This window comes from Phyllobates terribilis, unplaced genomic scaffold (assembly GCF_046119375.1).
Source record: "Phyllobates terribilis strain yellow unplaced genomic scaffold, ASM4611937v1 Scaffold_2__4_contigs__length_985480577, whole genome shotgun sequence".
Classification (NCBI taxonomy): domain Eukaryota; kingdom Metazoa; phylum Chordata; class Amphibia; order Anura; family Dendrobatidae; genus Phyllobates; species Phyllobates terribilis.
In genome coordinates, this window is record NW_027362762.1 from 105,107,570 (window position 1) to 105,120,942 (window position 13,373).

Here is a 13,373-nt window from a genome sequence, read left to right on the forward strand (position 1 = left end):
ATCTCTCAGACAACGTTCTTCTTGACCCTTTATAATCCATTCTAAACAACTGGAAATGCCCTTACTAAAGTCTCTAGAGATCTACTACCAGCTAAATCTATGGGCTTGTGCAGATGGCCGTATTTTCATAGAATAACAATGTTATTCTATGAGGTCGTGCACAAGCCCGATTTTTGCTCCCTTAGGCAGAGTCTGTTCGAGGAAAAAAAATCACAGCAATGACGATTTGCATCTAATATTCGAATTGCACTCGGCCATAAATTAATGAGTCCATGTAAAAAAAAAATCGGATCGCTCTTGGATGACATCTGGGTGCAGTCCGATTTTTATGGACGGACAGAATGGAGAAGATGGAGACATTTTTTTCCATCTTCTCCTAATCCGAGAAAATCGGATCACACTCTAATCAAACTCTAGCATAATCAGACTGATTTTCTCGGATGAGAGAAAATATAGTCGTGTGACCCTATCCTAATGGTCACTACTCCCTGCTGATTCTCCTGGATTTCTGTGCAGCATTCAACACTGTGGATCACCAGCTACTCCTCACTGTGCTCCACTCAATCGGGCTCAAGTACACTGCTTTCTCCGGGTTCACCTCCTACCTCTCTGACCGCTCCAATGTATCATTTGCCACCTCTTCTTCCTCTTCCCCTTACTTTCAGGGTTCCTCAAGGTTCAGTCCTAGGCCCCCTCCTCTTCTCCCTATACACGGCCTCTATTGTCTATTGGACAAACCATCAGTAGATTTGGTTTTCAGTACCATCTCTATGTTGACCCAATTATACACCTCGTCTCCTGACATCACCCCAACCTTAATACAAAATACGAGGGATTGCCTGTCCGCTGTCTCTAACACGATGTCCTTCCTCTACCTGCATCTTAAAAACATTTCCAGAATTTGACATTTTCTTGCCTTTGAAACTGATAAAACTCTTACTGTAGCTCTTATTCTTTCTCACCTGGACTATTTAAACTCTCTCCAAATCGGTCTCCCTCGCAATAAAATTTCTCCTCTGCAATCTATCCTGAATGTGTCAGCCATAGGTGTATTTCCGTCCAGCCGCTATACTGATGCCTCCACCCCGTGTCATATACATACACAATGCGTCAGGACACTGTGACTAATGAATATATGAACTCAAATATTGCTGTAAATGTTAAAAACATACAGTACTTAGTGTTTTTTTTATCAAAAAGCGCAAAAGCCATCCAACCACGTCAAGGTGACCTTTAATATGGATAGCCCCTAACCACTATATGTCCCACCTCTCCATGTGCCAAACCAGCCTTACGTGAATGGAGAGTGAAAAGGATACCAGGCATAGCAATTAAAACTTTGCATGGGAAAGATGAGTGGATAAGGGTGCTGAGCCCTGGAGGGTTTATTTTCCGTTTTATTTTTATCTTTTTTGGTGTCTACCCTGTTGCACTGATTACTCATCTGCTACAGAGTACAATTTAAATGTATCTCTCTCGCCCACAAAGCTCTCCACGGTTCTGCACCACCCTACATCTCCTCCCTCATCTCTATCACCCTACCGTGCTCTCCATTCTGCAACTGATCTAAGACTAACATCCTCCATAATCCAAACCTCCACTTCTGTCTCCAAGACTTCTCTATTGCTGCACCAGTTTTTTGGAATGCACCACCCCAGACAATCCGATTAATACCTAGACCCACATTTTTAAGCTTGCTTTAAAAACACATCTCTTTAGACAAGCCTATCACCTCACTTCACTAATCTATCTCTTCCCTGTTCTCCCTTTCTAAATTTTACTCAAAACCTGGTCCGTCCTATTCATCTGTCCCCACATCCTCCATGCACCCAATAGCACTTGGCATCTGTACTTAGACAGATACTGACTGATAACCCGATCATGCAGCTTTATTTAAAAACCTGTTAATTATAATGTTGGCTGGACCTTACATGACAAGCACTGTCACCTATTGTATCCCCCTATTTCCTCATAGATTGTAAGCTTGTGAGCAGCAAGACCCCTCCTGTAACTTGTGAATTATGTGTTATTCTGTAATGTCTTTATTATCTGTACATGTCCCCCTTGGTAAAGCGCTACGGACGTTGGTGCTATATAAATACATTTTATTAAAATTATTAACCTGTTTATGTTTCTGTATGAAGTCAGGGGCATTCATTCAGACAGTATGGCCCAATACACTTCTATGAGTGCCTTATTATAACTCCATACGACTTGTAAGTTTTACAGAGCTGTAATGCAAATGTATTATAGGACGTACATATAAAAATATCAAAAACACAGCTTCCAAACAATGTATCCTTGCTGGTATAGGATAGGCTATCACACAAAATGGGAAGTTAAATAAAATAAATACAGTATTGGTTGAAAAAGATAGGACATTGTTGGTGGCATTATTGCTATAATTACTATACTATTATTATAATTTATGCATGAAAAGTTCTGCTTGCAATACCAAATGTAACCACATGGGGTGCTGTTTAACAGCAAATCCATAATACTTGTGAGCAGAACACAGACATCCAAATTGTAAAAAAACATGTGTATCATGATGCTGACACCTTCATGAGCATTTTTTTACTTAAATGCAAGCATTTTGGTTTAAAATAATTTTTGCAATTAGGTTTCATTAAAAAATGTTGACCATTTTGCTTTTAAAAGAGTAACCATCATTTTATTTATTTTCTTTCGTAAATCAATAGCACTTGTGGAAATAATAGACTTTGTAATATATCTTATTAGGGAACTCCGCTTCTTCCTCCTCCTGGACTGAAAATGTATTCTCAAAAATTCTCAATTCACAGGTAAAATCTGTCTTCCGTAAATACAGATTTTCCAATTACTAAGATGAGAGATGACAGTTGGTGCTTATAAAGTTCTATGGATAACTGTAACTGCCGCTTCAGGAGAACTTGCAGCAGAAAGTGTGTGTCTACTTCTAGCTCTTCCCTCCTCCATAGAGTCTTATGTGCCACTAAGTGTCATCTCTTGTCTCAGTAATGTGAGGTATCTGCATTTACGGAAAACAGATTTTACCACTGAATACAGAGTTTACAGAGTGAAAGATCAGCCCAGGAGGAGAAAGAAGTATAAATTACAAAGTTTCTTATTTTCATGTGCACTATTGATTTATTTTAAAAAAAAAAGAAAATTTAAAATGTTTACCCTTTAAGAAAAAAGAAAAATTGCTCTCAAAGGTGTTCATAAATATATGGCCATCCAGAATGCGACAGATCAGTCATCCATTGGATCATTTGTACAAATGATCACAATAACTAGACTAAACTTGCAAATTGAAGGGTTGTCCAGTGAAGAGAAGTTATCACCTATCTATTGAAAGGTTGATAACTTATATATTGGTGGGGGTCTGACCTCTGGAACTCGCACTGATAGGCAGAACGGGGAACTTTCAACCCCTTCAGAATGGAGCGGCAGTGCTGGCCCACTGATGCATTCATGCTCTCTGGGGCTACTGGAAAAAATGAGCACAGTGCAGCCCCAATGGGAATAAATGGACTTCTGGTTGGTGTAACATGCAGAAGTAGTGCTGTTGCTTCCAAAGCATCCAGCAACTGTTACAAATAACATAAGCACAGGAGACAGGAAGTGTTGTGCTTCAGAAGCATCCAGCAACTCAAGGGGCTAACACAGTCACAGGAGACAGGGAGTGTTTTAGCAGAGCCCCAGTGGAATTGTGGGGAACTTGTTATTGTAGTCTGGCTGAAGCTGAAGAGAAAGGTGGTGTGTTATCTGTATCTGACAGAAGTCAACTGAACAGGATTCAGATCAGGAGAGAAACTAAACAAATGTCAGACAAACTCCCTGAACTAATAGTGCAGAGTATTATTGGGCAGGAAGATAAGGACTGGAATGAATTGTGTCACAGAGATCATCTCCCTCATCAAACTCTCCCCCCCTCCATCTCCATGCAGGATAAAGAATGCTGTATACTATTGTGTCCTTGTGAAGGAAAAGCCTGTGGTTGTGTATGCATAGAAGTGTGCTGCTAAGAGATCTAATCTATGATCAATTATGCTACTGAGGAGACTGTAATACTGTGAATTGTGAAGAAACTACATAATTGTTACTGGAGCCGCTTGCTCAAGAAACTCAGACTGTACTATAATGAAGATTGTTGCTGTAATATCCCTGAATTGCACTGGCCGTGCTTCAGATTAAATTCCACTGTTAAACTGTTGAAAAAGACTCTTGTCAGATGTGTCTGGTCAGAAATTGAATCTATCGTGTGCCTGAGAGAAGCTGCAGCCTATAGTCGCCCTGAGTAACGGTTCCCCCAGGATTCAAAAGAATTCATGAAACCCGTCTCCCCCTATCTGAACCTAGCGGCGTGCGTGTAACATTGGGCAAAAAACACTCCATTCTAATGGGGATGAAAGTTTCCCCTTCTGTCGATTGTGTAGGTCCCAGCAGTTGGACCCTGACAGATCAAGAAGCTATCACCCATCCGGTTAGTAGGTGATAACTTATCTTCACTGGAGAACCCTCTTCAAGCATTTATTAAAAAAAAAAAAATAGTATATTGTGCATGCGTAAAATGGCAAATAATCATCCATATTTAGTATATCATGTCATGTACATGTCATGTACATACTGTATGCTTGAGGCCTCATTGTAGAGAAAGAATGACACTACTAGTATCTACCTGGGGAGTCCAAGCCACATGACCCATGATGGAGACCAGCTTGCATCATATTCGTTTTCACTGATTGTGCTCATTTCTTCGTTTACTTGGGTTTGTTCTTCTAGGACCTCCACCTCAAGGGCCTTAAGAGTAATGACTGAGGAAGCGGCGCTGGCTTTGAGCATAGCCACTGCTTCACTATGGCTCAGGTTGGTCAGGTCAATGCCATTTATACTCAGCAGAACATCACCTGGGAAAAAATATGTGTTACATAATTCAGACTTTAATTCCCAGCTTATATTGTAACATCTGTCTATTGCTCTGTAGATAACATATTTATGCAATACTATTGATTGATTGATCTGTTATACCGAATATGATTGTGGAAGACAAGTTCAGTAATTCTGGGTTTGACAAATGCTTCAACTACATTGTCTATGACACCTATCAAACCTAGAAGAGAAGAACTGAAAATCTCTTCTGTAGCCATTTTCAATGCAATAGACCAACGATATGACATAAATGTCTTATCCATGGTGTCACTTCTCCTTTGATGATAGGTCTGGGAACCTTTGTCTTAGGAGTGGGTTGCAATGTATAGAAAATTGTAAAGTGAAGGTCTGGCATAAAGGACAGCCAGGGGATAAGTAGTCTATTATATAAACTGTGGTGGACAAATTTTGCATATAGAAGAGCTAGGCATACTTTATAAGAAAAAAGAAAACGGAACCCAAAAACAGCATTTTTCTTCTTTATAAACAATAATCCATGTGAAAACAATATATTAGCAGGGAGAGTAGCAGAAAGCATCTCAGAAGGCAGGTGTTTCGCTTCTAACTACGCTTCCTCTAAATTGTTGCCTCATGGTGCTAACATACATAACATATACACAGTGCTCCCACTATAACCACAAAGATACAAAACAAACAGATTAAAAAAATCATACAAAAAGTGAAAAACAATACAAGACTGCAGTAGAACCTGATCTATAGGAAAATGTTTAAATCATTTTTTATCATTTAGACCCAGGTCTTCTTATCATAACAAGGGAAGACCATAATAAGATTCTCATACAAGTCCAAGCTAAGTGGGTAATTAAAACAGAAACCATGTGTAAATTGTATCTAGATAATAAAACTTATTTAAGTATTTTCCTATAGATCAGGTGATACTGCAGTCTTGAATTATTTTTAACTTTTTGTAAGATTTTTAATCTGTTTATTGTATATTTATGGTTAGAACAATAGCAACGTGTACATATTACCTATGTTAACATCATGAAGCAAGAAGCTGGAGGAAGCGTCAGCTAGAGGCGAAACAGCCTTTGCCCGAGAAGCGTCCTGCTACTATATTGTTGGCACATGGATTATCGTTAATAAAGAAGAAAAATGCCATTGGTGAATGCAGTCTTCTTTTTTTCTTGTATGGTAATTTGGACTTTGCTGGGAATATTTGACTGTGCATCACAGTAATGGCCTCTGTTTCCTGAGTGCTGTATATATTAGACAGATTATATTCTACTCCAGATGTAGCGTCGACCAAGCTGTTTGTCTTAAAAAAGGATATAGAAGAGTTGGGTATGTAGCAGTTCCCAACAGAACACTGAGTAGGTAATAGTCCGGCTTCTAGTAGTCAGACAAATAGAAGAGTTGATAAGTAGAAGTCAAGCATTTGGGGGTGGAGAAGAAGTTGGAAAGGTTGGAGAATGAGAGGTGTATTCCAAATCTGCAGTGACTTGCATGCCACAACCTCTTTTTTACTGCTGCAGATGAGAATAGCAGATGTTCCCACCTCATAAATCTTGTAAGAAGATTGATTTTAAGAGTAGAGGATAAAAGTCCCGTCTGTGATGTCTCACCAGTCTAGTCTGGATTCAGCCCTGCGTGCCTGGATCCTATATAAATTACCAATTATTCCTACCAGCATGAATTCTACATCTATCCTGTTCTATTTGTCTGCTAAAAAGACAAATGTAGATCTAAACCTCGTTTAATTCTGCTGTCTCTCGCAAGACATCCGTGAGGCTGCACGCTGGTTACAAAGATTGGTAGCTCTCCACTTTTACTCCCTCTTCCTCCCGCTACTGTCATGCCTAATGATTCCATGGGAGCTTTCTTCACGGTAATATGCTTTTCGTGGCATGTTACACACTGGGCAAGATCCTGAGACAGACAAAAAGAAGATCAGTCAAAGGAAGAGTGCCTGAAATAATACATCAATTAAAGTAAGCACTGTGCAGTAATTACTCATAGAAGATAGAAGATGCTGCATGTGCAGCTTCCACAACAGTCCAATGTACAGCAGTTTACATAGTAAAAGCAGATCTGTCTTCTACACTAAGACTGGTCATCGCCCATATTAGCCACAATGGCTAGTAGGAGAGATCACAGAATACACTGAACTCATACTTCTGAGTCTGATGCCCCCTCCACTCTCGGTGGTGATTATATCTCAATGAATGTATGGAGGGTTGTGGGGAGCTCTCACCTCATGAATACACCGGACTCAAACTATGGACTCCATTAATTTGCTGATGACTTCTGTAAGCCAAAGAGCACACTATCTTTTTGTGCCCATAGTAAACGGTCCCCATACTATGCTGCCTTACGTAGACATGACAGATCTGCTTTACACACTGTATAACATATTCCAATGGTCTGAATCCATGAAAGGGTTCGAAACCCCTCGCTAGTCCCAGTGAGCAGTGGGACAACCAGTGATCAGACATTTATCACTGTTCACACCATTGTGAGGATAGGCGATAAATGATTTTGGTGGTAAATGACTTGGAGTCAGAGCTGTACTACAGATTCAGTCAAGAACTATGGACCCAGAGCCGTACTACAGAACCATACAACAGAGCCACAGCCTTTCTACAGAGCCTGAGCTCTACTACAGGGCTGTACTACAGAGCCAGAGCCGTACTACAGAGCCAGAGCCAAACTGCAGACCCAGAGCCAAACTGCAGATCCAGAGCCAAACTGCAGATCCAGAGCCAAACTGCAGATCCAGAGCCAAACTGCAGATCCAGAGCCAAACTGCAGATCCAGAGCCAAACTGCAGACCCAGAGCCAAACTGCAGACCCAGAGCCAAACTGCAGACCCAGAGCCGAACTGCAGACCCAGAGCCGAACTGCAGACCCAGAGCCGAACTGCAAACCCAGTGCCGAACTGCAGACCCAGAGCCAAACTGCAGACCCAGAGCCAAACTGCAGACCCAGAGCCAAACTGCAGACCCAGAGCCAAACTGCAGACCCAGAGCCAAACTGCAGACCCAGAGCCAAACTGCAGACCCAGAGCCAAACTGCAGACCCAGAGCCAAACTGCAGACCCAGAGCCAAACTGCAGACCCAGTGCCGAACTGCAGACCCAGAGCCAAACTGCAGACCCAGAGCCAAACTGCAGACCCAGAGCCGAACGGCAGACCCAGAGCCGAACGGCAGAGCCAGAGCCGAACGGCAGAGCCAGAGCCGTACTACAGAGCCAGAGCTATACGACAGAGCCAGAGCTATACTACAGAGCCAGAGCTGAACGGCAGACCCAGAGCCGTACTACAGAGCCAGAGCTATACTACAGAGCCAGAGCTATACTACAGAGCCAGAGCTATACTACAGAGCCAGAGCTGAACGGCAGACCCAGAGCCGTACTACAGAGCCAGAGCTGTACTACAGAGCCAGAGCCATACTACAGAGCCAGAGCCATACTATAGAGCCAGACTCAAACTACAGACCCAGAGCTGTACTACAGGACCAGAGCCAAACTACAGACCCAGAGCCGTCTACAGGCTCAAAGCCATACTATGACCCAGAGCTGTACTACAGGGCCAGAGCTGAACTACAGACCGAGAGCTGTCTACAGACTCAGCCATACTACAGACCCAGAGCTCTACTATAGAACCATACTGCAAACCCACTGCCATACTACAGAGCCAGAGCCATACTACAGACCCAGAGCTCTACTACAAAACCAGACCTGAACTACAGACCCAGAGCTCTACTACAGAGCCATACTACAGACCCAGAGCTCTACTACAGAGCCATACTACAGACCCAGAGCTCTACTACAGAGCCGTACTACAGACCCAGAGCTCTACTACAAAACCAGACCTGAACTACAGACCCAGAGCCATATTATAGAGCTAGAGCAATCTACAGACCCTGAGCTCTACTACAGAGCCGTACTACAGACCCAGAGCTCTACTACAGAGCCGTACTACAGACCCAGAGCTCTACTACAGAGCCGTACTACAGACCCAGAGCTCTACTACAGAGCCGTACTACAGACCCAGAGCTCTACTACAGAGCCGTACTACAGACCCACAGCTCTACTACAGAGCCGTACTACAGACCCAGAGCTCTACTACAGAGCCGTACTACAGAGCCGTACTACAGGGCCTGAGCCGTACTACAGAGCCGTACTACAGGGCCGTACTACAGGGCCAGTGCCGTACTACAGGGCCAGTGCCGTACTACAGGGCCAGTGCCGTACTACAGAGGCAGAGTCATACCACAGAGGCAGAGTCATACTACAGAGGCAGAGTCATACTACAGAGGCAGAGTCATACTAAGGAGCCATCAGCTCCATATGAAAACCTCTATGCCTTTGTATGGATTAGGAGAGGAATAATAAGGGACCACATACAGTACAGACCAAAAGTTTGGACACACCTTCTCATTTAAAGATTTTTCTGTATTTTCATGGCTATGAAAATTGTACATTCACACTGAAGGTATCAAAACTATGAATTAACACATGTGGAATTATATACTTAACAATAAAGTGTGAAACAACTGAAAATATGTCTTATATTCTCGGTTCTTCAAAGTAGCCACCTTTTGCTTTGATGACTGCTTTGCACACTCTTGGCATTCTCTTGATGAGCTTCAAGAGGTAGTCACCGGAAATGGTTTTCACTTCACAGGTGTGCCCTGTCAGGTTTAATAAGTGGGATTTCTTGCCTTATAAATGGGGTTGGGACCATCAGTTGTGTTGTGCAGAAGTCTGGTGGATACACAGCTGATAGTCCTACTGAATAGACTGTTAGAATTTGTATTATGGCAAGAAAAAAAGCAGATAAGTAAAGAAAAATGAGTGGTCATCATTACTTTAAGAAATGAAGGTCAGTGAGTCCGAAAAATTGGGAAAACTTTGATAGTGTCCCCAAGTGCAGTGGCAAAAACCATCAAGCGCTACAAAGAAACTTGCTCACATGAGGATCGCTCCAGGAAAGGAAGACCAAGAGTCACCTCTGCTTCTGAGGATAAGTTTATCCGAGTCACCAGCCTCAGAAATCGCAGGTTAACAGCAGCTCAGATTAGAGACCAGGTCAATGCCACACAGAGTTATAGGAGCAGACACATCTCTACAACAACTGTTAAGAGGAGACTTTGTGCAGCAGTCCTTCAGGGTAAATTAGATGCTAGGAAATCACTGCTAAGGACAGGCAACAAGCAGAAGAGACTTGTTTGGGCTAAAGAACACAAGGAATGGATATTAGACCAGTGGAAATCTGTGCTTTGGTATGATGAGTCCAAATTTGAGATCTTTGGTTCCAACCACCGTGTCTTTGTGCGACGCAGAAAAGATGAACGGACGGACTCTACATGCCTGGTTCCCACTGCATGGAGGAGGAGGTGTGATGGTGTGGGGGTGCTTTGCTGGTGATACTGTTGGGGATTTATTCAAAATTGAAGGCATACTGAACCAGCATGGCTACCACAGCATCTTGCAGCGGTATGCTATTCCATCCGGTTTGCGTTTAGTTGGACCATCATTTATTTTTCAACAGCACAATGACCTCAAACACACCTCCAGGCTGTGTAAGGGCTATTTGACCAAGAAGGAGAGTGATGGGGTGCTACGCCAGATGACCTGGCCTCCACAGTCACCAGACCTGAACCCAATCGAGATGGTTTGGGGTGAGCTGGACTGCAGAGTGAAGGCAAAAGGGCCAACAAGTGCTAAGCATCTCTGGGAACTCCTTCAAGATTGTTGGAAGACCATTTCCGGTGACTACCTCTTGAAGCTCATCAAGAGAATGCCAAGAGTGTGCAAAGCAGTCATCAAAGCAAAAGGTGGCTACTTTGAAGAACCTAGAATATAAGACATATTTTCAGTTGTTTCACACTTTTTTGTTAAGTATATAATTCCACATGTGTTAATTCATAGTTTTGATGCCTTCAGTGTGAATGTACAACTTTCATAGTCATGAAAATACAGAAAAATCTTTAAATGAGAAGGTGTGTCCAAACTTTTGGTCTGTACTGTACATCTATGGGTTCCAGCTATACAACTCGAAGTTTTATCCAACAAGTTAATTAAACTCTGAGATCTGACAAACAATATGGATTAACTGTGTTGATAACTTCAGAAGCTCCTCACCCTGTGTGCACTGGGCCTGTGATGATACACTTGCTGCAGATGGTGATGAGACTGGCTGATGCCGACTTCTCGGGTGATGTTAGCTGCCGGATGCTTTACAGGCCGAGATACCGTTAAATGGACTCGTTCTCCGCTACCCTGTAGTAGAGCACAGGAATGTCAGACGAACCTACACAAATCAATATAAATATCTCAATGTGGTTTCTGTAAGAAATATTCTTGCTTTGATTCTTAAGAGCCCGAGGGCAGAATAAAATTCTGCAATTTATTGTCCTACAGATGAAAGAAATCGTACAAGGCTTAGCAGAGTAGATAGAGAGGCTTTAATTTCAAGGTGCTGGATTATCAGACATTCTGGATTACGGTAAAAAAATCTATTTCTATTATAGTTACAGCAGCCCAAGAAGAAAATGTTAATATAAAATCTGCTTTTGATCCTGTGAGATTGAGAGCGCCCTCATGCATAAGTATTATTCTGTATATATACAGTGCACAGTACCACTTCTCCTGCCCTGTTGTTGGAGAGGCGGCATTGGACTTCAGGATTGTCATCATTGGTTTATTATTTTCTACATTCCTATGAGCAAAAATTTTGAAAAACCTGTTGAAAGGGGTTAGCCCAAGTTTTTAAGTTATCCCCTTTCTTCTGGATAGGGGATGACTTTTGGTTCACTGCGGATCTGACCACTGGGACCCCAGAGAAATGGAGCTTTGAAGAGCACCATGTAAATGGAGCTGCGGATGCGCAATACTGCGCCATTCCCATGTGGCTCTTCAAATAACTCCTTTAAGAGAGTGGTGAGGGGCATGACTACGGAAAAGCAAAATTCACTCATCGGGAGAGTATAGTATGTGAGCTGGTGGGGTTTGTGTGCCAGGGCAGCTTTTTTCATCCCAATCCGGACCAAGTATAGATGATCACTTCTTAATTGGTGGGGGTCCGAATGCCTGGACCCGCACCAATAGGCAAAAAGGGGCACTTTTATCCCCGTTAGAATGGATCTGCAGGGAGCGTGCCTGACTGACACTTAATTCATTCCCTATGGTATGGCTGAGCACGCTTGGCTTTTTCTGGTAACTCCATAGAGAATGAATGGAGTAGTGGTCGGGCATCTGAACTGCTGCTCCAGTTTGTAATGGGGATAAAAGTGCCCCGTCAGAAATAAAAATTCTCTGTTCTGCTGATCGGTGCAAATCCCAGTGGTCAAACCGCCACCAATCACCCTCTGGATAGGTGATAACCTAAGGCTATGTTCACATTACAAGGATATGTACACAAGATACGCTGCATGGACCTAAGCAAGGTGGACAGATCACTCCAGCAACTATTTTCTGCACGATGGCATTAAAATAGGGTCATTTAACTCAAGTACAAAATGTTTCTAAATTATATTCCTAGCTTAAAAAGAAAGAAGAATAAAAGCTTAGTTACTGTTTAATATTCATTTACATGGGCTCGATGAACGATCGTTTCCCATCATCATTCCATATAATGAAGCCACCGATCTGCCAACAAACCAGCAAAACGCTCATTCAGTCATTTATGCTGGCATAAAATTCATCATTGTTGGCAACACATCACCAATGTAAACAGTGGATGTGCTGCCGATAATACACATGCTACATGGGGACAGAATGATCGTATCAAGGGCTATTTTGTTTCCATACAATTTGTATTGTGTGAACTAACCTTTAAATGAGTGCCGAGCCACTTGTGTGCAGACGTTTGGTGCTTATCTATAGGCAGAAATGTCTAACTGCTCCTTTAGACTGTGTTCACATGTAGCATAAATGATGCATTTTTTCACCTGCTTTCTATCTGCATATTTTCTGACATTGTCCACACCAAAATACATAATAAATTTGTCTGATTATTGATTTTTTTTTGCAGTATTTTATCCCTTGTGAGGTAGATCATGTTGAGGGGCACTCACTTCACCGGGTCAATTAAAGCACACAAGCAACGGTTTCCAGTAAACTAAAGTCCAGCAGTTTATTACTCATCATAAACTGCTTATAACATAGTCCATCTCAGTGGCTCGCAGGAATGTTACACACGTAATATCCTAGAGCCTTTCAGTGGCAGCTATGCCCACTTGGCTTCAGATACAGTCTTCAGCAAGGTAACAACACTAATGTCCATAACAAGTACCTTCCTTTACCTTTGCCGGGTCTTAGCTGCTTCTATCAGCTCTGTTCTGCCAAAACTGTTGTTTAAGGCTCACCAGACGTGGTCTCCAGGCCACGTGCCTTCCAGGGCTAACGGTGTCCCAGACACAGGGATCAGGCCTCTTGCCTTCCAGGGCTAACGGTATCCCAGACACAGGGATCAGGCCTCTTGCCTTCCAGG

At 42.6% G+C, this 13,373-nt stretch overlaps 1 protein-coding gene across 1 annotated transcript in view; it reads right to left on the minus strand.

Moving 5' to 3' along the window:
- LNX2 (ligand of numb-protein X 2) overlaps window positions 1–13,373 on the minus strand; it is a 188,595-nt gene that overhangs the window by 22,461 nt on the left and 152,761 nt on the right. The window contains exons 6-8 of the mRNA XM_073662469.1: window positions 11,024–11,161; window positions 6,627–6,804; window positions 4,664–4,892 (exon numbers count right to left, since the gene is read on the minus strand). Coding sequence (XP_073518570.1) covers window positions 4,664–4,892; window positions 6,627–6,804; window positions 11,024–11,161 — 545 coding nt within the window. The remainder of the gene's footprint in view (window positions 1–4,663; window positions 4,893–6,626; window positions 6,805–11,023; window positions 11,162–13,373) is intronic.